Source organism: Molothrus aeneus, chromosome Z (genome assembly GCF_037042795.1).
Source record: "Molothrus aeneus isolate 106 chromosome Z, BPBGC_Maene_1.0, whole genome shotgun sequence".
In the NCBI taxonomy this organism is placed as follows: Eukaryota; Metazoa; Chordata; class Aves; order Passeriformes; family Icteridae; genus Molothrus; species Molothrus aeneus.
In genome coordinates, this window is record NC_089680.1 from 47383639 (window position 1) to 47409294 (window position 25656).

The following is a 25656-nucleotide window of genomic DNA, read 5'->3' on the forward strand; positions in this document are numbered from 1 at the left end:
GATCCCTTCCTTCCTGGAGACAATAAAGCACCTGCAGGTAGTGCTGAATGAATCCCCAATTCTGCTTTGCTTATGTGCACAGGATCTATTGAACTGTCTTTATCTTGACACACCTTTTCTCACACTTCTGCCGTTTTGATTTTCTGCCCACCCCACAAGGCTGGGAGGGGCAGGGGTGTGGGGAAGCAAGCAATAAACTGGGTGGGGTTTAGCAACCAGCCAGGCTTAACCTACAACAGGGAGGTCCTCAGGGAGGGCCAGTCCTAAGGCCAACTTTACCATGTGCTTCCATCACAATAAAAAGCCCTTTAAGACCTTAAAAAATAGGCAATAAAGCCTGCAAAAAGGGAGAAAGTCCTCCCTTGCCAATGCATAAAGAAATGAACACAAAACAGCAAATGCTGTAGGAATGAATACAAAATGAAACTCATCTGGTTACAGAGCACAAAGCATTTTTGCTGCACACAGCAAACCAGAGCTTCTGGCTGCTGTGGAGTCAGAAATAATGAGTGTCAGACCACACTGGGCCCCTCCTTTGCAGTCTTCACTTACAGAATCACAGGAGCAACTGGGCTGGAAAACACCTCGAGATCGTTGATTCCAACCTATGACCCAACACCACCTTGTCAGCCAGACCACAGCACTAAATGCCATGTCCAATCATTCCTTAACCACCTCCAAGGAAGTCACCACTCCACCACCTCCCTGGGCAGCCAATTGCAATGTTATTCCAGGACCTGCTGCACAACGGCAGTAAAGAAACGCGGGTTCATCTTAGGCTGCGAACACCCCCAAGTCCTTGTCTGACAACCCTGGACACTCAGTCACAGGGTACTGACCGCATGCGTCTTCCACGAGGTCTGCAGGACGAGCCAGCGCCCTTTCACAGCACTGACAACCAGACGGTGACGGGTCACGGCATCCAGCGCTACACAGAGCCACCGCAACCTCCCGGGATCTGCCCCGCACACCCCCATCCCGCTCCCGGGGATCTGCGGCCCAGTGCCGCCGGCGGCCCGACACAGTGCCAGGGGAAGCTTAGCAGGACTTACCTCTCTGCCCGCCGCGCGTCTGCCGATTCCACCGCGGTCCCTGCTCCATCCGTCGCCGGGGTGTCCGAACCTGGGGGTTCCGGTGGCTCCGGGTCCACCCCGCCAGTGCCGGTGGCGGCAGCCCTGCCCGGGGGCCGCACATTGGGTCGCACGGTGAGACGGGCCCGCCGGAACATGGCGGCGGCGCCGGGAGAGGCGCGCGCCGGGCGCTCCCGGGACAGGCGCGAGCTCGGCGGCGTCAGCAGCGCGCGGCGGCGTGCGCCCGCGGATGCCGCGAGCCCGGCCGGCTCACGGCGTGCCGCCCCGGCGGCGCGCCCCGCGACGTCATCAGCATGCGCCGACCAGGAGAGGAGCGGCAGGAGGCGGAGCCTCTACGGAGCAACCAATAACGGCGCCGTGGCCGCCTGTAAGGCTCCGGCAGCTCCTCAGCCGGTTCAGCCAGCTCTCAGCAACTCTCCATGCGCTCGCTTTGTCCCCGAGCCTAGGCTGCTACACCAAACCCTCACGCCCGAGCCCAGACGGACGCACGGCACCAACCTCGCAGGGCTCCCGCCCACGGGGCGGGAGGCAGCGGCACGCGTCCCGCTGATTGGGCCAAATCCGCGCGGCGCCGTGACGCCAGCGACCAGCGAAGTGTCATAAGGGGCAACGACGGAAGGCGGCGCCTCAGACGGTTTCGGCGGTGCTGGGGTGGTTCTGAGAGCGTGGTTGGTGGCTCTGGGTACGTGGTTAGCGGTAGCAGTGTGAGCCGTAGCGGTGCTGCGCGGCCTCATCGTCTCGCCATGACCCGTGAGTATCGGGGGCTGCTTGGGGCCTGTGGGGTAGTGAAGTGGGCGGTGGAACTTGGGCCGCTCTCCTGGTCGGTTCCAGGCATGGGCGCGACGCCGAGGGCAGTCCGGCTGGGAGTGATGCTTGGGCCGGGGTCTGGCAGTCGGCCGCTGTGTGAGGCCGCTGCCGCGTCGGACTCTTTGCAGACTTGGTGTCCCACCAGCGAAATCTCGCCTGTAGTGAGTGCGTGGGGAGGAGGCTTTTTCCCACGTTCTGCCGCCGTCCGAAGCTGGAGGCGAAAACATCCTCCTCCGCCTTCTGGCGTATCAGTAGTGCCGGGACCGGGGGGAGGAATTAAAGTGATGATGGGCTGAAACAACAGCCGCACTTCATTTCAGTCCCGGTTGCCGCCAAGACTGAAAGTAAAGGACTTTTATATCAGGGCTGAACATTGAATTTTGTACTGTTTAAGCTGAGGTTGTTGAGGCTGTTGTTGAAAAGGCAGGAGCGCTCTGTAAATCGTCACCGTGTTCAGTGCTGGCGAACAGCAGTGTTCGTACACCCGCTGTAAAATGGCGGAGAACTGTGAACCGGACCCAGGATGCTCCGGCTCCCGACTGCTGGGAGTGCTCCTGTGCCTTCCGCCTGCTATGTCTGGCAGTACAGAAACTCCTTGTGTTTCATTGAGCTCGTGCTTTCGCATTCACTCGTAAAAACCCAATTTTGAGGCTGTGCTTTCACATTCATCTGGAAAATACACAGTTATGAGAGCACACTGCTGCTGAAGTGCAGCTATAGACCTGGAACATAAAGTTTGTGCACAGGACATAATAAAGAAGCGCATTTAGGATTTTTGTTGGCATTTTTCTTCTCCTGGAGTTGAAAGAGCAAGGGCAGGTTGAAATGAGGTGTATGTCCTGCACAAGCAGGCCAGGATGGGGATGCTTGAGGAGGAATGTATAAAGGTGTATAAGCAGAAGGAGTGTACTGCTCTTTTTGTGGTAGTTCATGCTTGAATTTCAGGAAGGTGAATTGTCTTCTGTTGGAACAATTTCATGGAAGATTTAGGTTGATGTTATAGAATGTAGAAAACACCAGTGATTCCCTTGATGGTAGGGACACTTATTCAGCATCCCAGATGAAGTAATGGGACCAAATAGTCCTTGGCAATGTTTATTTGGAAGCACAGATGGTAGAAGTAAGTTTTTCTTCAGAGAGTTGTTTGGTATTCTATGCTTTGTGTGCATTCTGTATTGCTCAGCTTTTCTATCTTCTCTGCTTTGCTGTGCCAGCTGCTTTTCAGTGATACAATTGAGTTCTGTTCCTAAATTTAAAACCTTACTGTGTCTCTGGAAAAACTGCAAAGCCTGTTCTTAGTGTCTGCTTGGAAAACAAGGAAGAACCGGAATTCAAGGGCGGAGAGTAACTGATCATAAGGAAGTACATGAGGTTTGGGGTGGAGGGTAATTCTGGCTTTAGCAGATCGTTTTTACTTCCTCTCTGTTTTCTTCATGATAAAAGAAGAGACTTCTGGTTTTTGGTGGGTTTTTTTGTTTTGTTTCGTTTTTTTTTTTTAAGCACAGTAGAAGAGCTCTTTCATTGCTGCCCGGTCCTTCATATAACGTTCTGGCCTCCTGAGCACCAGAAAACCCAGGAACCATTTATGGCCTGGAATGTGTCATCTGCTCATGAGTCATCAAGTTCTAATCAACACTAGTACTGCCAGAGACAGCTGGTTTGCTTCAGTCGCTGAACAAACAGCTGCCCTTCTTCTAGATGGACTTTGGGGATAGGATGCTAGTGAGGATGATGAGTAGAGTTCTCTTAGCGTTTCCAAAAGGTAGCACCTATGTCCCATCACAGACAAAAGTTATGTTCCAAGACAAGAGTGGTTCTTGGGAAGCAGCAGTCATACAGGGCTCTTTTCACTTGAGTTTCTGGCATCTCTTACCAGGCAGTCCATTGGCTGTTGTGAAGAATGCACAAACCCCTGCTTCTGCAGGGTTGATCTTGTCTACTTGTTGACATGGCAGGTACCTTTGTCTGCTCAGAAATGGTGTGGGCACAAAGTGGTGGATCATACCAGCAGGTTGTTGTTTAAAAGTGACCTAGTCCTAAGATGCTTTTGTAGACCAGAAATTACAGGCACCTCAAGATTGAGATATCTGGCTTTAAGACTGAAAGATGGCATAGACAGTCTTAATAATGTAGAGAGACTGAAAAGAGAGACAACAGAAATAAGGGAGAGATGGAATTGTTGTTTTTGAGTATAAAAGATCGTATTAGTTCAACAGAACAAATGATTATGCATAGCATATCTGTCAGTCCAAAAGAAGTAGAGCAAGAAGTACCAAGCCAGTGTGAACTAGGTCTGGCAGGTTGGAGCAAAATAGAACTAAGGAAGAGAATACTGAGGAGAGATTGCCAGCTAATGCAGAAGATCTTTCAGTCTTTGGCCATTGCCTGGAAGACCCTGAGTATTTAGATAGATACTTTTGATGTTGTGCCCTCAGGAACTTTGTGTGATCAAAGAGATTGCATTCCTATCTTGTTGGTAGTCGTGGGGAAAGCTGTCTTTTCCCTGAAGTGTCCTCTCTACTGATAGTGATGTGGGTTTGTGTCTTTTTATACATATAGAAGTAATGTTACTCTTCTCACTTATGTTGGAAGTAATGCCACCCAGTTGCTAAGGCCCAGGCTTACATTCTGCACTTTATTTCAAATTTAAAAAACCTCTTGAGGTCATCTCTTGAATAGTATTTGAGTGCAGTCAATTTCAGTGCTGTTATTTCAGTCTAAAATTCATTTGTAAGCTATATTGAATGCTGGAATGTGTTAGAGAGTGGATGACTTGTCTTTGGATGAGTTACTGACATGATTTTGCCCAGCCTATTGGTGTGATGGTTTTCCTTCAGCCTTTTGTGGCAAACTACATTTTGTTTCTGTAAGGAATATTAGAATTTGGGTAATCTCTTGAACATGACATATAGAATTGAAAAAGTAACAACTATGAGCCTTTAATTTCTCCTGTTGTACATTGAGAGAGGATGCTGAGATAGCAGGTATGACCATACCAGCTCTATGCATTGTGCCAAACTGTACTGCCTTTATAACAGACTTTTACACAGGTACACTGTGTGGGAAAAAAACAAGTGGTAGTACTTGTTTAACTGCTTATTATCTTGCAGGCGGGAACCAGCGTGAACTTGCTCGCCAAAAGAACCTGAAGAAAACTCAGGAGATCCACAAAGGCAAAAGGAAAGAAGATAGCTTGTCTGCTTCTCAGAGGAAACAGAGGTAAGATCTAGTAAAGTTGAGTAAATGTTTAGGCTGAAAAAGGAGAGGGAGATGGGTCAGAAAGAATCCAGTGTCTTAGCTAACATAGCATTTAAATACTGTGTTTTATTCATTGGCTAATCACTTGCCAGAGCATAATTTGATGATTAAATTTTGCTGTCTCTGCTGTTAAAAAGATGTATTTTTATTATGTCCTGTAATGCTTTTTAATTTTTTTGACCAGATTTTTGCCTACTGCAAACAGGAAAAGATTGTGTAATGCTTTCTTTAAGATGTTTGATCCATTTTGTCTTTTACTTCTAAAACCAAAAGAATTATATGAGGTCTACTAATCAAGTGAACTGTCTGCCTCATGGAGTAACGCATGCACTGAAAAAAACGGGGTAATAAAACACTCTGCTTGTGGCTTACTGAGAAATTATTTTTTCCTTTTTCAGGTGGGAGTTACTAAAGCGAGAGAACTCTACTTAGAAAAATTGTGAGCCAGTATCTGATATCCAGCTATTTTTTCTTCACAGGGACTCTGAAATTATGCAGCAAAAGCAAAAAGCAGCTAATGAAAGGAAGTCTCTGCAGGCAGGAGCAAAATGAGCTGCTGCTATGGAGAATATAGAGTGCACCGATGAAGCAGAAGGACCTAGAAGATCATTCATAAAAGTGTCCAGCCATTAAATGATTAAACATTTATTGTGCAGAGTTGTTAAACTATCATTAGTTAGAGTATTTTCTGGTTACTATAGGCCTAGTTGTCTACAGTGCTCTTTCAAAACTTACTACACTCTTCTGCATGTCTATGAATAAAAGTACTAAGCAATGGCTTTATTCTAGCTTTTGCTGCATTTGTTAGTTTTACTTAATGGTTCCAGTAACAGAATTTCTGAATCTACAGTTAGACCAGATTTGGTTGCCTGAATTCTTGAAAGTACAGCTACGTTCAGAAGGGAACATACTTGTAAAATGTGCTTAACCTTGCAGAGGTCTGAACTGTAAATCTCAAAATATTTTTACAATAAAATGTTGCATGAAATACTGTCTAATCTGAAATGGTTATGCTTCATAATCAGTTGATTTCCAAGAAGTTACCAAGAACATATGGAATGGATAATCTCGTAGAGAAATGCAGTATAAGAACGTAAGTGTAATATAAAGTATAAGTAAAGTTTATAAGAAATGCATACTATAAGCACCGTTACATGTAGTTTAAATCTGCCCTATAGGAAAAATGCCTCTTGACTCGCAGACTTTGTTGGTGTACTAAAGTGACTCAATCGAGTCCTGATACTAACTTAAATAAGCTACAGGCTTGATGTTAATGAGTTCCAATAGAAGCAGATCTTGAAATTGTCACACCACTAAAATGATTTGAAATTACTGCTTCAACCTGCGTCAGTTCTGTAAGTTAGTGTGGAAAAATTCAGCCCTTGCTTCAAAGGGATGCTTGAGTATATTGTTTACTGACCAGGGGAAAACTGTTGGGGAAAATTCCCTGGCAACTCTGGAGCCACTCTGGCAGTCAGTCACATTCACACCACCTGAGCTGGGGGAATAAAGCCCCTTCCCAGCTACACCCCTCACTCACATTAAGCCCAGGATTCCTTATCAGCACAACCCCATGTTTCCTGTAGCAGTCTCAGACATCCTGATGTTCAATATAATTTAATATTGATTCAATAACTAACAAAGTCACAGCTCCACCTGGTGCCTCTGGGAGAGGCCCTAAACAAAGGAACCTCTGGGCTTTTATACCGTCCCAGTCTAGGTCTGGGTGTGGCTCCTGCTGTGTCTCAGTTCCCCGGCTGGTGCCACAAGTCCCCGTGCCTTTTGTCGTGCAGTGGGCTGGGCTCTAGCCTTGCTCTCACCACCTGCCTGCACTAAATGTTCTTCAGCAACTGATCCAGTCTCCAGAGAAAGATTTTGAAGCCTCTGCTTTTTAAACTGTATTCCATCTAAGTGCATTTATTCATTGGTAACAGGCCCCTGGCACAGCTTGAGGAGAGCTGGAAGGAAGATGTAGCTGGTGCTGGCAATGTAACACCTGCAGTAGTTGAGAAATTAAGCAAATTCACAGAATTGTTAGGGGTGGAAGCAACGTGTGGAGATCATCCAGTCCAAGCCCCCTCCCAAGGCAGGGTCAGCTGGAGCACATGCCACAGGAATGTGCCCGGGTGAGGTTTGAATTTCTCCAGAGAGGGAGACTCCATGACTTTCTGGGCAGCCTGTTCCCGTGCTCCGCCACCCTCAATGTAAAGAAATTCTGTCTATTGAGGTGGAACTTGTTGTATTTCAGTTTATGGCCTTAACTGCTTGTCCTGTCGCTGAGCACCACCGGAAAGAATCTGGCACCATCCTCTGGGCACCTGCCTTCGAGATATTTGTGTGTCTTGATGAGATCCTCTCTGTCTTCTCTGGACTGAACGGGCTCGACTCTTGCAGTCTCTGACCATAAGAGAGATGCTCCAGACCCCAAATCATCTTTGTGACCCCTTGCTGGACCCTTTTCCGTAGCTCCTTGTCTTTCCTGTACTGAAGAGCCCAGCACTGAGCGCTGCACCAAGTCGTTGGCTCGCTCCCGGCTCCCGCTGTGCAGCTCGCCGGGACGGGTTTCCCGGCAGAGCAGGCTGAGGGAAGCCCGCGGAGGGCGGGGGATCCCGCCGGATCCCGGCGGGCCCCGGGCTCGGCCGCGCCCCTTCCGGCGGCGGGGCGGGCACGGCGCTCGGCGCGTGCGCAGCGGCGGGCGCGCGGCCATGGCGGACGCGGTGCTGTTCCGGCGCGGCACCGGGCAGGTGGGAGCGGCGGGGCGGGCCGGGAGCGGGGCCGGGAGTGGGGCCTTGCCCTGGCGCTAAACCGTGTGTGGCCTCCCCAGAGCGACGACTCGGACATCTGGGACGACACGGCCCTCATCAAGGCGTACGACAAGGCGGTGGCCTCCTTCAAGGTAAGGGATCGGCGTGGCCGGGTCTGGATGCTGGGGCTGAGGCCGCTGGATTGATTGGCATTTATTGGTTTTCTCTTTTCTCTTCCTTAAGAATGCCTTAAAAAATGGGGAGTGCTCGGAGCCTTCAGACAAGCAGGAGCAGCGCATGGTGATAAAGAGAAAAAACCATAAAAAGAACAGAAATAGGAACAAGAGCAATACAGCGCCTTTGAAACAGGTTGTCTCATTTGTAAATGCCAGTGGTGCTTGTGCTGTATGTTGTACTTCCGTACGCAGAAGTGGCTGCTTCATCACCTTGAGAGTAACATTTTGGGATAGTGGTGTGGGGTGATGACGTTATAAACTTTAGGTTACATAGAGGAATTTCAGTAAATGCAAAGGAGACACTGTAGGTGGGATCCATCCCTCTGGACAGAAAGTAGCATAGGAAAAGTTACGTTCTGCCCAGCCATGTAGGTATTTACATGCTTCTCTTGCTTCTTTTGCAGTGGAAAGTTGGTGACAGCTGCAGTGCTGTTTGGTCCGAGGATGGCAATTTGTATCTAGCAACTATTGCCTCCATCAACCAGAAGAGAGGCACATGTGTTGTCACTTACACAGGATATGGAAATCAGGAGGAGCAGAACTTGTCTGATTTGCTTCCTCCAACCAGCGATGAAACAGTAAATGGGATGGGGCATTCTGGGGAGGTGAGGGACTTTTTAATTCTTCTATAAGGAGTTGGGAAGGGGGAGAATCAACTTCTTTTAATATATCTGGTGGTGCTGCTGGTGTTCAGAGTGAGAAGTGATGCACAGTTCTGTTGTAAACAGACACAAGGTGATGGAGGGAATGAAAGCATCCCTTTACTTCTTAAACTCCTCATGGAAGAAAGGGAGTGGACAACAAGAAATTCACCAGTTAAAGACAACATAGCTAAAATGATGAGCAGATAAAGTTATTCCTGTGTAGGACTGGGAGGGCTGGAGAGAGGGAGGGATGTGAATGAGACTTTCCAAGCTTTTTTGCACTAAAATTGCTTTTGTAAACTCCTGTTTAGTGCATGTCATAAGAATGTCTTTGTCTTCTAGAATGAAAATGAGACTCCATATTCAACAGATGAAAGTGAAAAATCTTCCCAGTCACCTCGAAACAAAAGCAACTGCAGAAAAGCAAGATTGTCCCCTCAGAACTTGAGATTTCCCACACCACCACCACCAGCCCCAGGCCTAGGAAGGGTAAGCTCAACCTTAATTGAAATAATTTATGTACCATTGCTTAGTGTGGTATTACTGTGAATCCTGAGACAATATGATATTTATCATTGTCTAGAATTCAACTAGCAGCGTTTTGAGAATGGATGTACAGATATGCATGTCAGTATCTCTTGGTCTGCCATTTTGTAACTATCTGGTCACAATATAGTCCTTCTGCAGTGCTGCTGTGACAAGAACCTTCTGGTCCTTAGCTAACATTTGCTTTCTAATTGCCTTTTAACATAAAAGAGGGATATTGTTCCCTGGATTCTGGTGGTGTGATTCATGACAGATGTTTTAAGATTTTGCATTTTCTAGCCAATTGGTATGCTTCACTTCACAGGACATTTAAGGCATTAAAGGTGATGCCCAAATGTCACAGAGCCTTTCAGCTGTAGCTGCTGTCTTGAATTAGGAGTGATGGGATATTGATATACCCCTCAGTTTTCCTATTGTGTATGAGTCTAAATAATAGTGCAGTTGTTTTCTGAAACACAGCATTATGTTTTCTACATGTTACTGTTTGTGCAAGATTTTTTATAAGGTTCTATTTTATCTTTTTTATGCTGTGTCAGTAGATTTGTATCTAGATCTTTATTTAAGGACATTCACTAGCACAATGGAATTTAGTCAATTTTTGCCCCCTCTGCACAGGAGCAGAGAAATTATCTGTTTTCCTGTGTGAATATTTGATCTGTTTCTTCCTGTTGAGAGTGTGACCATTGACCTCCACTTAGGAAAGCCCTTTGAAAATACTTTTAAAAACGCTTCTAAACAGAGCCCTGCTTCAGCCGTGTTTACCTCAGTGACATGAGTAATCTTAAGTTGCACTTCTCAAGTTATGGAATGTGCCTCAGAAATAGCTACTTTCACTATTATATACATGTCTTTATTTTCATTAAATTGCTGCGACGTATTATCTGTTCAAGGTACGTGAATTGTTTCACATAATTCTCTTAAGTAAAATGCTAATACCCCAAATTCCCTTTTAATTTATACTTTTTCACTTTTTTTTTTTTTTTACCGTGTAGTCTGGATCAAAATTCAAGGCACCGCCATCATTTTTATCTTGCTGGCCCCCACCCTTCCCACCAGGACCACCAGTAAGTGACAGAAGGATGGGGAAGATGAGCATTGGTGATCTCAGGTTTTCTTACTGAATGTGCTCACTGCCTTTGGTTTTAGAACATATTTGTTCTGTTTGCTTGTATTTTTCATATATCTGTTAATACATTTTGTTCCAAATATTATGATAATCTAACATAGGAGGTGTGATTTGCACTCATTTCTGTGACAGTGAAGCTGTTGGTCAGAATACCAAGGGGTAAATTATTTGAAGAAACTACACTTTAAGTTAACAGCATTTCACTGAAGAAGATAGTATTTTCCCCTAGTAACACTTTTTGTTTACAGTACTCCTGTGGAGCTAAAGGAGCCTTGTTTTTCCTGGGCTTTGGAAATTACATGTGTTCAGGAAACATAATCTCTGACTCTTATTCATATTGAGGATATGTTCCTATTTTTCAGCTTTATGTTTTAATCTTACAGAATTAGGTGCTCTCTAATCTGGGAAACACCATATTGAAACACAGACATTTCCTTTGTGATTCCTTAGTTGATTCCTCCTCCTCCACCACCCATGAGGCCAGACTCTGCTGAGGACGACGAAGCATTGGGGAGCATGTTGATAGCCTGGTACATGAGTGGTTACCACACTGGATATTACCTGGTATGTGCTGCTGTGGTTTGAAGTGTCTTGGTAATTTTGCACTGCTATTGGTGCTTCTGTTTGCAGCAAGAAGCCATACAGGGAGGGCTGCTTTTTAGGTCTCTTATTCTGATTTGCAGTTGCTACATTTAAGGGTGTTTTGTACCGAGTTGAGTAGAATTCATGTGAGCCAGCATATATATATATATATGTATGTATGTATCTATATATTTATATATATATGTATGTATCTATATATTTATATATATACATTTGTTGATATTTTAGTGCTTTGTTTGACTGGGGGAGTCCTGTCAGGTACTTTTATAGCCACTGTTTTACAGCCATTCTAAAAAAAACAATTCTGTCTTTGTAGACAGATGGAGTAAATACGATTATTTTTCAGTAGTCTTCTATGTATTTTCTTTCAGTATGAGTGGTAGTATCACACTTACTCTCAGATTTGTCACTTTTGCAGAGATTGTTCATCAGTAATTGTTTCATGCCATTGTGAAGGTCCAGCAGAAACTGTCAACATAGTTGTGAAAATCTGTGACTTGTATTTTTGATTCATATTTTCATCTGTGCATTTATGAAGAAAGAAAACTATGTGATTAACTACTATTTGTACTGAGGAAGTTGAAAAAGGAAGATTTTGTGCTTCAGATTACATATAACCGTGGATTGCTTTAATTTACTTTCAGATGAACAAGTATATGTTTGAAATTATTTTGTATAGCCTCTGATTGTAAAGAGAACATGTAGTTGGGCTTTCAAAACTGTTTCTAAACTGCCCATTTTGATTTCCAAAGAAAGTTTAAAACTGTTTGTGATTTGTTGAGGACTGAAAAAGATTGTCCAGAAATGTTTTTGTTCTGCAACTAAAACTTTTATTTGCATGTTGGCCAAACCAAGATTTTACTAAATTGTATCCTATAGGGTTTAAAACAAAGCCGAATGGAAGCAGCACTGGAGAGACAAACACATACAAAGTAACCACATACCCACCGTTGTTCTGAAGGATTGTAAGTATTGCAGCTTTGTGGTAAATGAAGATACAGTCAAGTTTTGAACTCCCTTCAGAAACCTCTTGGCTTTGAGACTTCCATCCATTCTTACGGCTCTCTGAAAAGACTACTTCTGCCAGTAGTAATCCCTTCTTTGCAGCTGTGGAATTGTATTTTTGTAGCTAGAATGAAGGAAAGTATTCATTGCTCTGATAAGAGTTTTAACTACAGCATCACGATTAACAGTGCAGCTTATTTGAATTATTAATGGTTCATAGTGGGCTGTTCTTGGAACAAAAGGTTGTAAGTGAAATGCAGTTTTTCATCTGTGTTTCTTTACACAGATGGGAAGGTTGTAGCTAAACTTTGTTTTCAGGACAAATTCAGTTTGGTAATGTTGAGCAGTTCTGTTCTCAGTACTTCAGAACCTATGCTTTTATTTTAAATGCTTTGTCCAGAATTCTCCAGTGTATTGTTCACTTCCTTATAAAAAAAAAGTATATTCTCCTGGGGAATTGCTTTCTGATTTTCTCTGACAACATGTAATTCCTGTGTAATTTAGTAGTTCTTATGTGTGTTTAAAACAACAAAGCTCTTTTATACTAATTTTTGCTTCTTTTTTAAAGCCAGGTACAAATCTTTTCCACTGAGAGGTGTGTATCACTTATGCATTGGTGGTTGATGGTGAAGAACTGAATTTTATCAAGACAATTAGTCATAACATTTTCATAACACTGAGCTGTCCCTGTTAACAAATAAATAACTTCAGACTAGTAATTGAATGTGCATTGAAATGAGCTCTTTCTTAAAGACCTCTAGTCAAATGTATTTCACAGTACTGTAGCAGCAAAATACTTTTTACTTTCCTGAGGCAATTTCAAGTCTTCTTACTATATGATAGATTTAACTCTTTTCAGCCCATGTGATAGATTTCATATATCTCTCAACATGTTTTGCATTCCTCAGACTTTCTGTCAGAATGGCAGCACCAGAACAATTCATTATGGAATCCTCTTAGGAGAGAACTATGGCAGCAATGTGTGTTAGAATGGCCACTGGTGGCACTGGCATGGAAAACAATGTACTGTCATAGTAGGAGGGACATCTTACAGGTCTGATTAGAATCATGAAATATGACAGCTTTTTTCAGGAAGGCTATTGTCTTGTTTCAAATGTGTGAATAAAGTTCTACTTCTTAAACTTTGAGTTTAGGGATATATTTTGTTTTGGGGTGTTTTTTGTTTTGAGCTTCCATAGGCATTTCTTGGTGGGATGAATGGCTGAAAGCCTTGATGTGTTGCCTTTTTCTGAGTACCATTACTGAAAGCAAAATAGGGAAAGCCTGTGGAGAGGTAAGTATGGACATAGGTTTCAGCCCTTACAAGGTGGGGCTGAATTTTACTCTCCTCTACTCCTAGTAGAGGCTATAGCAACAAAATCAGGCAGTAATTTAGTTCATGCCAGTGGTTTGCTTTTCAGTGAAATACAGCTGTGAACTTTACTGCATTCACTTCATTTTCCTACTGTGGTCTTTCCATAATGTGTCAAAAATACAGTTTTCCCACAAGTAATTGAGCAAAAAGAGACTTACTCATATTTTACCTAAGCTACTTTGAAAGCTTTTTTTTTTTTTAATTGTCTAGGTGATGTAAATTAAGACTGATTGCAGTGAGGCAAAGGTTCTAAATAATCTTTTCAGATTGCTGAAGAGGCAGAACTGCCCTCTGCTTCAATCAGTTGTCTTGGTGTCTGGCATTGTTAGAAAACGTGGCCTTAATCAGTTTTTAAAATCTAGCATACATCAATTTTACTGCAGTTCTGACTTCAGTAAAGGGGCTTATGTTTTAAACAAATTATTCATGTAACTGATTTAACTGCAAGCAAAACAATGGATAGAATATTAACAAAAGTGTGTACAAGAAAGAGGCAAATGGTTCACACATGAGAGCTCACCACAATGAGAACTCCCAACAACAGCTGGCCACTCCCACAATATGTGGAGATAACCTGCAAAGGCTCCTTCTCCCATCCCCATCGAAGATGTGAGGTGGTATAGAATAATCTGGGACTCCTAGTCATGTCCTCTCCTGGCTGATGGAAAAATTAACCCTATCCTGGCTGGAACCAGGACAATGCTTATTTGCAATGAAGATGTATAGTTTACACAAGAAGACACGGAAAAAAAAACCCAAACCCTAAAACTCTTGAAACTTTTCTAGGCTTGGTTAAGAATTGGTTAAAAATTGGTTAAAGGGGCAAAATCCATTGCCAAGGTAATTTTAAACTCCTACACTATGGATCCTTCATCACGATGCTAGACATTTTAAGGGCCTATATATCAAGGAGCCAACCCACCATTGCTATTGTCACAGGACCAGACAATCAAGGAACAGCGATGAAAAGCCACCAATACTGCTGCTCTGTCTGTGCTCCGATGTGTGATCATGTGGGTAATGGCCACTACTTTTAAAGCAGATGCATTACAAAGTATTCTAAAGAAATTTCTGTAACATAGTGATTTGCTAACAGCTTTCCAAGATTCTGGAAACCTCCATAGTTTGCTACTTTCATTGCAAAATCAAACAAGCATTAATAAGGATTTAAAGATGTTCTAAAGCTATATGAAACATGAACAAATAAACAGTGAAGCTGAGATATGATGCATTAAAAATAAATTCCTTGCTGCTAGATTGAAAAAAATAGTACAGCTTTGAACTCTGCATTGTGATACTGAGCATTGTGATACTTAGACTGAGGAGACTATCTGATCAAGGATACTCTAGCAGGCCTATCAGTGCCTAGTAGAATGAGATACCAGTGTGTTTACAAGTGTTCAAATACCACTCTTACAGAACAAAGCAAATAAAACACCCCTTTCTGCAGCCACTGGAGGTGAGACATCAGATCAACTCTGCAGAGATCAAGATACCAAGCATAAGATTCTCTCTCAGGCCTGAGTACCATCACATGAGCTTTCCAGCCTTCCCTTATGGTCACTCTACTTACAAGATGTGACTCCTGTAATTAAGTCACTATATATACTGAAATATATGTCAAAAATAAAGGAAGATAATATGACAGACTTGGCATTTGTTTACAGAAAAAAACCTCAAACATTTTCACTGGTCTATGCATAACCTGGTAGTTTTAAGACCATACTAGAAAAGAATTACATTTGAAAAACATTTTGAAAATAGCTAGGGCATATAAGCTAATATAACTAGTAACAAAGTTATGAAGCTCTATTTTAAGAGCTTCAGTCAGTCTATTTTTCCACTGCTTATTTTTCTTCTAATTTCCATTGCTTTGCAGAAGGGCAACTAGGAAGACATTTCAGTAGAGGTCTCAACAAAGTCTAGTATGTAAGCAGGCTGAATACACTTTGAGATGCAAGACATATTTTGGGCTGTGTATAGAACAAACAGGAGGAAGAATACCTATTAAAAATGATGATTTGCAATTGCTGTAAAGTGTACAAACTGAAGATTAATTTATCCTGAAGCAGTGTCCTCTCTACTCGGACACATTTTTTCATTTGAAATTCTCTCCTTTAAACTCACCTACTTTTAACAGGCTGTCATCCTGCAGTCACAGAATAAATGAGAAGCATCTGAGGTGCAGCAGATGTAGACACTGCTAAACCATCAGTTTGGCTGCAGACTTTATTCTTTTACCCTGCAGGAAGGATGAGCTCCTTCAGATTAAGAAAAACAACAAAATTTTATGCTGCAGAGAGAAGATGACCTTTCCAGTTAAAGATTAAACAACTATCTATTTCCTGAATATTGCACCAAGGAGTAACAGCAGCAGATGCAAGTAAAAAAATCCATTAAAATTTAGATTTTGGGCAATAGGTTACTATCTGCTTTCCTTTCTCAGGTCTGCTCCTGCTGTTGTTGTTCATTCTGTAGCTCAACAGCTTATAAATGTCATCAACACAAAAGGCAAACTACATCTCCAGAGAGGATGTAAGAGGTCTCATGAGTATTTTACAGATACAGGAAGAGAAGGGGAGGGGGGACAGGACAGAAACTAAGGGTAATCCTCCCTTCTCAAAATGCAATCCATTTCATCCTTCCCTTGTTCCCTATAAACCTGTTTTTTGGACTGTGCTTGGCTTTTTGAGGTGCTGAACACCTGATTCTAGATGAGGACAGGCATTCATCTCAATCAGCTCATCCCTCTCAGAAGGACCTGAACACAGGCCCTTTCTCACATCTGCTTTGTGAGACCTGAGTCGATGTTACTCTCCTAGTAACACCAGACAAATAAGTAAGTGTCCAGATAAATGTTTTCTCCTTTCTAAAAACATACCCTCCTTGCCACTCTTTGCTCTGGCTTTCACTTCAGACAGGGCTAGGGCAATTTCATTTCAAACTCCTTGTCACAGCTTTTGCAAAAACCATTCTCATTTTTCAGCTGCATTACTCTTCTAATGGAAAGCCAAGACAAGATTTTAGCTAGGTGCCAGGACTATATTGAATCTCTGTCCCACCTGCACTGGAAAGTGGGTCTTTTACTTGTCCTATGTTTTTGTAGCTAACCAGCTCAGTTCAAGCTCATGTAAAACACCTGGCATTAGTAAGAGCAGTGGCTTCCACATAGGCTTCTGCAAGCCAAGTGTTTTAAAAAAGGCTGGTCAGACTCCTCCATCCTCAAAGATGGTCAAGGTGAGATTGCCTTTGCAATCAAAGATACTTGATTAGTTAGGAAAGTATTGGCCTGCTATCGCATTCTCAAAAGCGGAACTGGATTGCCAGCATCTTGGGCTTACTGGAAAACAACAAAATCTGGGGCTGAGGGTGGATCCAGCCACATCTGAACTTCTTTCTCAGAAGGAGCTTAGAAGATAACCAGGTCCTTTCTATACTTCATATCTCAATGGGAGGGTCTCCCTGATAAACTTATTCTGAAGCTCACATTCTTACCATGACAGAAAGCATAATTCAACAAACTGAATCTTTTTTGACCAAGAAAACAAAAGGCTCAAAATCTCTGGCAATTGAAGTGGGTAAAATAAAGTCAGACAGGCTGGGTAAAAAAATAAAATGAGAATAGCTAAACTAATTTAAACCTTCTTCCAGACAGCAGGAACAAAAAGTCCGTGAAGAGAGCTTACAGAGCCATCTGCTAACCAGGCTGTAAAAGAACCTTTCCAAAGGGACAACACAATTGCAGAGGATTTGAAGTGACACTCTCTGGAATAATTTTATTAATGTCTACTGCAGACAAATTCAGGGAGATTCCCATGGTCTAAATCAGAAAAGGGGAGAGCATATAGCAGAAGGTAGATCCAAAATCAAAGCAATTATCGTTCACTGGGGTAAATATATTGCCAATTTTTCAAGAGCAGTCTGCACCTCTGGGGTAGAGGAAGAGACATTGTATCTGTAAGGCTGGCATCTGTTACAGACTAATAAGCAGAAAAAATATAATTATGTCACTGTAAAAACCCACAATTGATCTATATCTTAAACAGTGCATTTGAAAGAAGTCCCCTCAACTCAAAAAAATACTGCATTAGAATAAGAAAAGGTACAGGGAACACAGCGAGAATGATAAAGTAGAACAGTTTTTGCCTGAGGATCAAGTGAGTTGCCTGTATTCTTCTTCATGAGGATGAGAGCATTTATGGAGGATACAGTACATTGACAAATGATGCATGAAAATAAAATGTGTACTCATTAAAATGCTGTAAGTAGACTTGTGCTATTCTATAAATCAATAATCCCTCCCAGCTTTGCTTTTAATTACCAGTAAAGAAAGGCTCAGCTCTGGCAAGTAAATCAGGGTTTGTTCCTCTGGCATACAACAGCCATCTCTCAAAGGACTGCATCCTGCACACTGTACCTGTAATTGTCTCTGCTGGGTTCTTCAACTTCTGAACATGGACATCATACTTTGAAGTATTACTCAAACTTTTGCCCAGGACAAATTCACAAGGGGGACACAATTTCTTGTGCTGTTCACATGGGGTATATCTAACCATCATGGTAAATAAAACTAACCCACAGCAAAAACACTGCACATTAGACTGAACAGGGGTTCAGTCTAATCAAAAAAGCTACAGTTGCCATTTCTGTCAAAGACCATGATGAATGAGATGTATAGGACAGAAAGGACTTTATCATACTCATTTCTTATGGTAGGGTTTTAACTCTTCTGCAGTTGTTCAAGGACTTCCTGGAAATCTATCTCCATGTATTTGCCTAACTTGAAAAAACCAAAGACTACATGGGGGAATCAGTGTGAAGCAGAAAGATTCAGCTCATGTGTTTAATTGTTATTTGTCTCTGCTACAGGACCTTTTTTGACATTTTTTGTAAAAGCAAGAGTACAAAATTATATTATGTATATGTTTTAGAAAACATTCATCATCACCTCTCTTTCCTTGATAACATGATTTCTACAGGTTATAAAAAGTTGATTTTAGCTTACTAAGAAGAGATAAGGTAACTGCAGAGATGGTATCAACAGGTGCATTATTAAATCTGATTAGCCAAATTGAAATTGCTGTGAACTCAAATCGACTGGTGTCTTTACAATGACAATAGCAACTATTAAGAAGGTATTACAGCCAAAATGGAGGGAAAGAAGAGACATGAGATTTGAGCAAGCTGACACAGGCAATTAGCAGATCCAAAGAACTTCAGCCTGTAGCTTAAAAACCTAGAGTGGCCTCAGTGAACCAATACACCTCTCAATCTTAATTCTTCCATCTCAAAGCCATTACTGACTGTTGATAGCACATTTTGAATTTCTGCTTAGATTAAGGAAAAAACAGGTGGCAAAACATACAATTCTGTCAGGTTATTATTAGTATTGTGGTAAGACAATGATAGAAAATACTTTGCTCTGTGATGGTCTAGAATGTAGCAGACATCTGCATTTCAGCTATATATATTCAAATTCTGCTCCTTATAAGTCTAAAGAGCTATTTTTCTCAAGTTATTGAGGGATCATAAAGATTTATGACATTTGCCAAACAAATTCATCCTTAAGAAAGTGATTCTAAATCCAGGATCTCAAATCTCTTTTTATTGTTCTTTACTGGCTATAAAAGTCACATTCCTCTCTCATTCAAATCCCAAACCAAAACATGCTAAGATCGTAATAAAAGACTTCTAGTCCTACTGTGTGGAGAGGTTTGTGTTCAGTTGGATAGCTGAGAAAGGTCACATAGACATGATACCGCTGGTTAAACAAGAAGGAGACAAGTCTAGGAGTCAGCAGTCAGTGTCCAATAATGGGCAAGGACATTGTGCCCTTGGTGCAACAACAGGATAAAGGAGAGGATCTTTTGCCAAAAATATGAGGATAGTTTCAGCAGAAAAACCACAAGAATGTAGAAGTAGCAACAGAATAACCATAAGAATATAGAAGTAGGCATAGTTGGCCGATAAGTAACTAACCAATAATGAGCTCTTCTTTGCAATATGTACGAGCTTCATTAACACCGATATAAATATGTGTGACTATCAATAAAGTTTGAGACTTGCTGATCACTCATATTGAGTGCTGCATTTCTCCCGCCGATCCTACAAAATGGTGACCCTGCGATGTGATTCCTGTAACAGCGACCACGGTGGATCGGTGAAGGAGTTTGGGTCCTGTCGCAGCAAGGACGGCGAACAAGCACCGCTGAAAAAGGGAAGGTGCCGCGCCCTGGGTGACCTGAACGGAGAGCCCGGCCGATACGTGCTGCTGAGACCTTGTAGGGCTGCAACAGCACTGATGTTCTTAAAATGGAAAGAGAAAGGCAAGCAGCATATGATTTATTTACTTGCTTTTTACAAAAGCGTCAGGTTAAGGGCATAGATTTGCAGAAAAAGCTTCCTGGGTTGTTAGCTTATGGGTATGCACAGGGAGTTTTTCAAAATCCTCAATACAGTACATGAGTTAACGGAGCGGCGTAAATTTGGGACAAGCTGTGGGAGGCAGCTATAGATGAAGATAAAACTGTAAAAAAAGTTGGGTAAGCTATGGCGAGTCGTGCACGATGAGTTATTACAATATCAGGCAGAAAATAAGGCTGCTCAGCAAGCTAGTGTAGCGCATGATAAGAATAAGGGTTATGGGGACTGGTTCAATTGTCCATTACCCCCTGCCACATCCACAGTCATTTTGCCACCAACATCAGCTCCTTCTTCAAGCAGCAACTCACCCCTGTAGCGTGTGCTACAACAGCACCGTCCGCACTGCCTGTGCCAGACCCTCCATCTCCTCCTCCTAGTAATGAGCCAATCCCTGGGTCAGAGAATGACCTAGCGGGGGCCATTGCACAGGGGCGAAGGGAGGCATGGACAGCAGTAGCAAAAGATATCATGGATACAGGGGCTAGAGAGGCTATAGCAGCAGCTATGGATGTTGCTTGTCCGGTGATATATTCTCCTGTGGCAGGGGGCGGGTATCAAGCAACAATTACTGCACTAGACTGGAATCTGTTGTCACAATTATGGTCCACAGTTAGTCAATTTGGGGTAACCAGTGAGCCCACAAAACAAATGCTTGATTATATCTGGGGGACTCAGGTGTTACTGCCAGCTGATTGCAGAGGAATAGCGAAGCTTATCTTCACTCAGCATCAGCAGCTCTTGTTTAATGCACACTGGCAGTCACTCTGTCAGGAATGTGTAGCAGTAGCACGGCAGCCAGGCGACCCGTTACACGGAATAACCCTAGAGGAGCTAATGGGTCTAGGGCCTTTTCTTCAGACAGAAGCACAAGCGTTAATCGGTCCTGATAAATGTCGAGAGGCTATGTGCCTGGTGCGATTGGCTATAGATAGGATAAAAGAGGCAGGGGGGATTCCCTCTTATATGGGAATAAAGCAAGGAAGAGATGAGTCATTTGGATCTTTTATAGATAAGGCAGCCAATGCAATCGAGCCGGCAGGAGTCCCTGATTTCATGAAAGGTACTTTGTTAAAAGAATGTGCACTCCAGAACTGTAATCAGGCTACAAGGAATGTATTAAATACCCTAGGAGCTAATTGGTCTATAGAAGAAGCTTTAGAACGATTGGCAAATATGCCCGTAGGAAATCAAGCAATGTTAGTAGAAGCTATTAAGGAGTTAGGAGTAGGATTACAAAAAAAGCAGCAGCCTCACAGAGTCAGGTGTTAGCTGCTCTTGCACCCCTACAAGCAGTGGCAACAAATACTCCTTGGGCTTCATCTACTGGCTGATTCAAATGTTACCGGTGTGGAGGCATGGGACATACACGACGGGCTTGTCAAGCAGCCAGCGTCTGGTGCCAAAATTGTCTCTTGGATACCCACAACACCGGAGCCTGCCGACGCCGCTCGGGAAACGGGAAGGCCAGCGCGTCCACCAGCCACCGCGCCCAGACACAAGTAGCTGCTGTCAACACTTCAGCCCAGCTTCCCTTCAATCAGCCACCGCCGGGAGCCTCGGGTTGGACGTGGCAGCCTCAGTAGCAGTAACATTGATGACCACCCAACCAGAAAAGGTTCCAACTGGAATAAAGGGACCAATCATCATTGATGGACAACCTATGGGAGCTTTGCTTCTGGGACGATCATCAGCCACAACAATGGGATTGTTTGTTTTACCTGGGGTAATAGACGCTGATTATATGGGGGAGATTTGTGTCATGGTACATACTCCTTTTCCACCAATACGAATCAAGAAAGGGCAGAGGATAGCTCAATTGGTTCCATTGGAACAAATGACTAAAACTTTACCCCCTTGTCAATCACAGTCAAGAGGGGAACGAGGATTTGGTTCCACTGGAGGACTCACTCTATTAACAATGAACCTGAATGATCGACCAAAGCGCACTGTAATAATAGAGTATCAGGGTGGGAGGCAAACCTTGGAAGGTTTATTGGATACTGGCGCGGACTCCAGCATTGTTAGTCCAGATTTCTGGCCCCACAACTGGCCATTACAGCCAACCACAGTGACAGTTACCGGGATTGGAGGCCTAACGCTTGCAAGAAAATCGCCGATGTTATCCATAACTATTGATGGAAAAACTTTGCGGAGTGTTTTCTCAATTGTACCTTTGCCCCCTACTACACAGTGCCTTATTGATCGGGACATTTTGGCTCCAATGGGAGTAGTGCTGACAAATGAGGACCCTTTGGGCTAATGGCCATTGCGTGGACTTTCCCAATCCTCCTAACTTGCACCACGGATGTTCCAGTGTGGGTTAAGCAATGGCCGTTAAAAAGGGAAAGTCTGGAACAAGTTCATATACTAGTACACAACCAATATAAGCAAGGTCATTTACAGTTGTCAACAAGTCCATAGAATACCCCTATCTTTGTTATTAAAAAGAAGTCAGGGAAGCATCACTTACTACATGATTTGCAGGCTGTAAATGAACAAATGGAGCCTATGGGAGCCTTACAACCAAGTTTGCCTAACCCAGCTATGTTGCCAAAGGACTGGCCACTTTTGATTGTTGATCTTAAGGACTGCTTTTTTACTATTGCTCTTCACCCTCGAGACACTCAGAGGTTTGCCTTTACCTTACCGGCTTTAAATAGAGAAGAGCCAGACAAGAGATTTGAATGGATTTCTCTTCCACAGGGAATGCGCAACAGCGCTACCTTGTGTCAACTGTATGTTGACAATGCTTTACAACCTTTACGACAAGCCTGGCCTGAAACAATCATTTATCATTACATGGACAATATTTTATTTGCGCAACTGCAACCTTTTACAGGTCAACAAATTCAAAAAATACATGATGCTCTGAAACTACATGGACTGGTTGTAGCTCCTGAAAAAATTCAATTATCTGCACCCTGGAAATATCTAGGATGGACACTTACCAATCAAATTGTTACCCCCCAGAAACTGCAATTAAATGTTAAAATACAAACATTGCATGATGCTCAAAGGTTACTTGGCGATCTGCAATGGCTGTGCCCTATTGTAGGCATCCCAAATGAGCTATTAGATGAACTTCGACCTTTGCTGAAAGGAACTGATCCGGCACAGCCTGTCCATATAACCTCTGAGCAGGTTAAGACACTTCAACAGATACTGGACTGTGTGACACAAGGCAGTGTTCAGAGATGCAATCTTAACCTCCCCATACAGCTGACAGTTTGGTGTGGAACTAAATTTTTACTGGGTGCACTTACTCAGCAAGACAGAAAAATGGGGGAGGTGTGGGCCTAGGAATTTAGCTTGTATTAAGTGTCAAAATAGACAGTGTGCTGCATGGGTATTGCTTTTTTGCTTGCAGGGGTTGTCAGGAAACTAAGTGGGTGCATCAGTCCCAGTTACCCAATTTGTGGTGCAAGAGCTGTGATTTCTATTGGCAGTTGAACTCCTGGCAAAGAGAACTTAAGGCATTTACAGGGTTACCTGGCTGCCAAGGGTTACAATTGTATGAATCCCCAGAACAGAAAATTCTTGCATGGTTTAGGTGGGAAACCCAGCACTTAGCCAAACACGCTTTAGGGCAATCTCAGTCATGTATTTTACAGTCTAAGTGTAGTTGGGGTATTCCCCTGTCACAGTCAAGTATAATAGGTCCAATTTCAGGAGATCAAGATCCCAACCAAGCATGGGACGATTGTTTAAGAGACCTAAAGAGATTAAGTCTGGGCAGATCAAGGAGGAAAAAGGGAAAAGGAAAGAAGAGATATTCTTAATGATTTGTGAGAAACAATCTTGAGAGCCAGTGAATCCCAGCCAAAGAGAACAGGTGGAGGGAAGATTTCGTCCACACTGCTTTAAATACACAGGACACAGATTAAAGTCTTTATACACCAGAGAAATACTGCCTTAGTAGAGATTTTTCGGGAGCCGATTTTTCTGGTTTGAACTGTTCTACCAATGAGAAGGGTAGGAAAGAACAAACCAAATTATCGCTGTGACCACAAGCTGATAATGGAGTATACAACTGCAACTCCAACACAGTTTTTACTTTCATAAATAGAAGCTGGGTAGGAGTATGTTGTTTTGGTATCTAACAAGAGAAGAAGGAGGATTACAAGTGTTCTGACAAACCCCTTTTATTTCCATTAGAAAATACTGACTGCAAAAATGAAAATATTACTAGAAAACACTGTCTCAAGAGGCTGTCACCAGCATCAGAATATATAAGAGCCAGATGCTCAGAGGTTGGAGTGGCCTGTTAGACCAGAACACTCGATGTCCTTTTTCTGCTAGTTTTTAGTAATAGGACTGCAACCACCTGACAGCACAAAGGGTTTATAGGGATTGTCTGACTCAGCACAAAATGAGATGCAGATGCTCAACAGTAATTTTTCTGACAACACAAGAGAATGACTGCACTCTATCCAGCAAGCAGGCACTATCAGTAGAAAAAGCATAGAAACAGCTTACTAACAATTGAATGAAAACTGCCTGAAATAAGTGAAAAGTAGCATGTATAACTTATATGAGGTGAGCATGAAAAATTGAACTAACATAAGATGAGAGGTTTAGGTTTGTTGCTTGTTTCTGTGTTAAGTTTCAGCTGTTATATTGCCATTTCTAATCTGACAAAAAACAAATTAAGTCATATACACCCAGAGCAACTCAGTCACTGATACATTTACAATCATCACAAGGTAACTCAAGAAAACCCATTTTGTTGTATTGCTTCAGACACCGCACCTGTAACTTTCTTTTACTGAGGTGTAGCACATTACAATTCTCACAGGTTCAAGCTGCAAACACACTTTGAACAGACACTGCAAAGTGGCAGTCTTGCATTTGTCTCAATTTCTACTCTTCAAAGTTCAGGTAAGGATGGACACTTCCCCTCTTGCACCTACTTTACTGTCTGTTGCTCTAGGGTTTAGCCAAGGAGAGAAGATGACGCGCACGTCTGTCAATTCAGTGTAGCTTCAGAACCAAACAGCGTGGCTTTTTGTCTTTAAACTGAGTCCACCAAACAATAGTTTGTATTAACTCAGGTATTGCCTTTTTGCAAGTTCCTGCCTTTCAGCAACCTTACCCTCCTACAAAAAAATTGAAACTCAACCTAGACACAGGAGTAACAGAATTCAGTTAGCTTTGAGTTGCACCATTAAAACCTAAAATATGTTTTCAGCACATTTATAACAGCTATATTTGAGCTGCCTTACTGAATGCCAAGGTAAATACTCATAATACTTGAAATTAATACATGAAATGTCCACCAATTAATTGCTGAAAACCATCTTTGTCAAATTCTTGAAAAGAGTATTTTGATCTTGTCTTAGGTTGCAAATGCAAGATGTGGCTGGGGGTGTGTATTCCATTGCCATCTGTTAGAAGTGGGGCAGTTATCGTCTGTTAATTGGGCAGTTTTCTTTATCTCTTCCACAAGCAATCCTCTCTCCAGGAAATATCCTCTGTTAATGGGCCACTGAGTCTCACTGCATGACTGAAAAAATCACATCATCCCATTGCTTTGCCCAGGGGGAGGAGCCAAGCATTCCTTCCAATATACAATCTGAGAACACAACAGGCAGCCTTTTCCCACTGGATTCCCAGAGGTATACCAAGCCCTACACCACCACTGGACCGTCAGAGGAAAACTGTCCCCTTCTACAGGATCCTGCTCCAACAGAATCACACCTGTCTCTGCAGGAGGACTGCAGCCACCATTTAATCAGACTGCTACCAACACGCTGACCTACCAGGTGTCAGGTCATATTCTGACTCTGTCAGTGGTTTTT

General features: G+C 42.9%; 2 protein-coding genes across 4 annotated transcripts; both read left to right on the top strand.

Annotated features, from left to right (window-relative positions):
• The first annotated feature begins 1723 nt into the window (after positions 1-1723).
• Positions 1724-6144, top strand: SERF1A (small EDRK-rich factor 1A). Its single transcript, XM_066569087.1, has 3 exons — positions 1724-1841; positions 5009-5117; positions 5636-6144. The coding sequence occupies exons 1-3, from the start codon at positions 1835-1837 to the stop codon at positions 5706-5708; spliced, it is 189 nt and encodes a 62-aa protein (XP_066425184.1). The 5' UTR covers positions 1724-1834; the 3' UTR covers positions 5709-6144.
• A 1676-nt stretch (positions 6145-7820) lies between these two features.
• On the top strand, positions 7821-13202 carry SMN1 (survival of motor neuron 1, telomeric). 3 transcript variants are annotated; one of them, XM_066569644.1, is made up of 9 exons: positions 7821-7900; positions 7981-8052; positions 8144-8269; positions 8541-8741; positions 9123-9269; positions 10319-10390; positions 10903-11016; positions 11935-12020; positions 12629-13202. In XM_066569644.1, the coding sequence occupies exons 1-8, from the start codon at positions 7862-7864 to the stop codon at positions 11989-11991; spliced, it is 828 nt and encodes a 275-aa protein (XP_066425741.1). In that variant the 5' UTR covers positions 7821-7861; the 3' UTR covers positions 11992-12020; positions 12629-13202. The 3 variants fall into 3 exon arrangements, with proteins under 3 accessions (XP_066425741.1, XP_066425740.1, XP_066425742.1); XM_066569643.1 differs by having other exon boundaries at positions 11935-13202; XM_066569645.1 differs by having other exon boundaries at positions 8541-8714; positions 11935-13202.
• Positions 13203-25656: the final 12454 nt, after the last annotated feature.

Excerpts from the sequence above, each read along its gene's own strand:
- SERF1A (XM_066569087.1), top strand. Across the intron at positions 5,118-5,635 it reads GCTTCTCAGAGGAAACAGAG|GGACTCTGAAATTATGCAGC; the intron begins GTAAGATCTAGT and ends TTTTCTTCACAG.
- SMN1 (XM_066569643.1), top strand. The coding sequence starts at position 7,862 with ATGGCGGACGCGGTGCTGTTCCGGCGCGGCACCGGGCAG. Across the intron at positions 10,391-10,902 it reads CCTTCCCACCAGGACCACCA|TTGATTCCTCCTCCTCCACC; the intron begins GTAAGTGACAGA and ends GTGATTCCTTAG. Across the intron at positions 11,017-11,934 it reads ACCACACTGGATATTACCTG|GGTTTAAAACAAAGCCGAAT; the intron begins GTATGTGCTGCT and ends TGTATCCTATAG.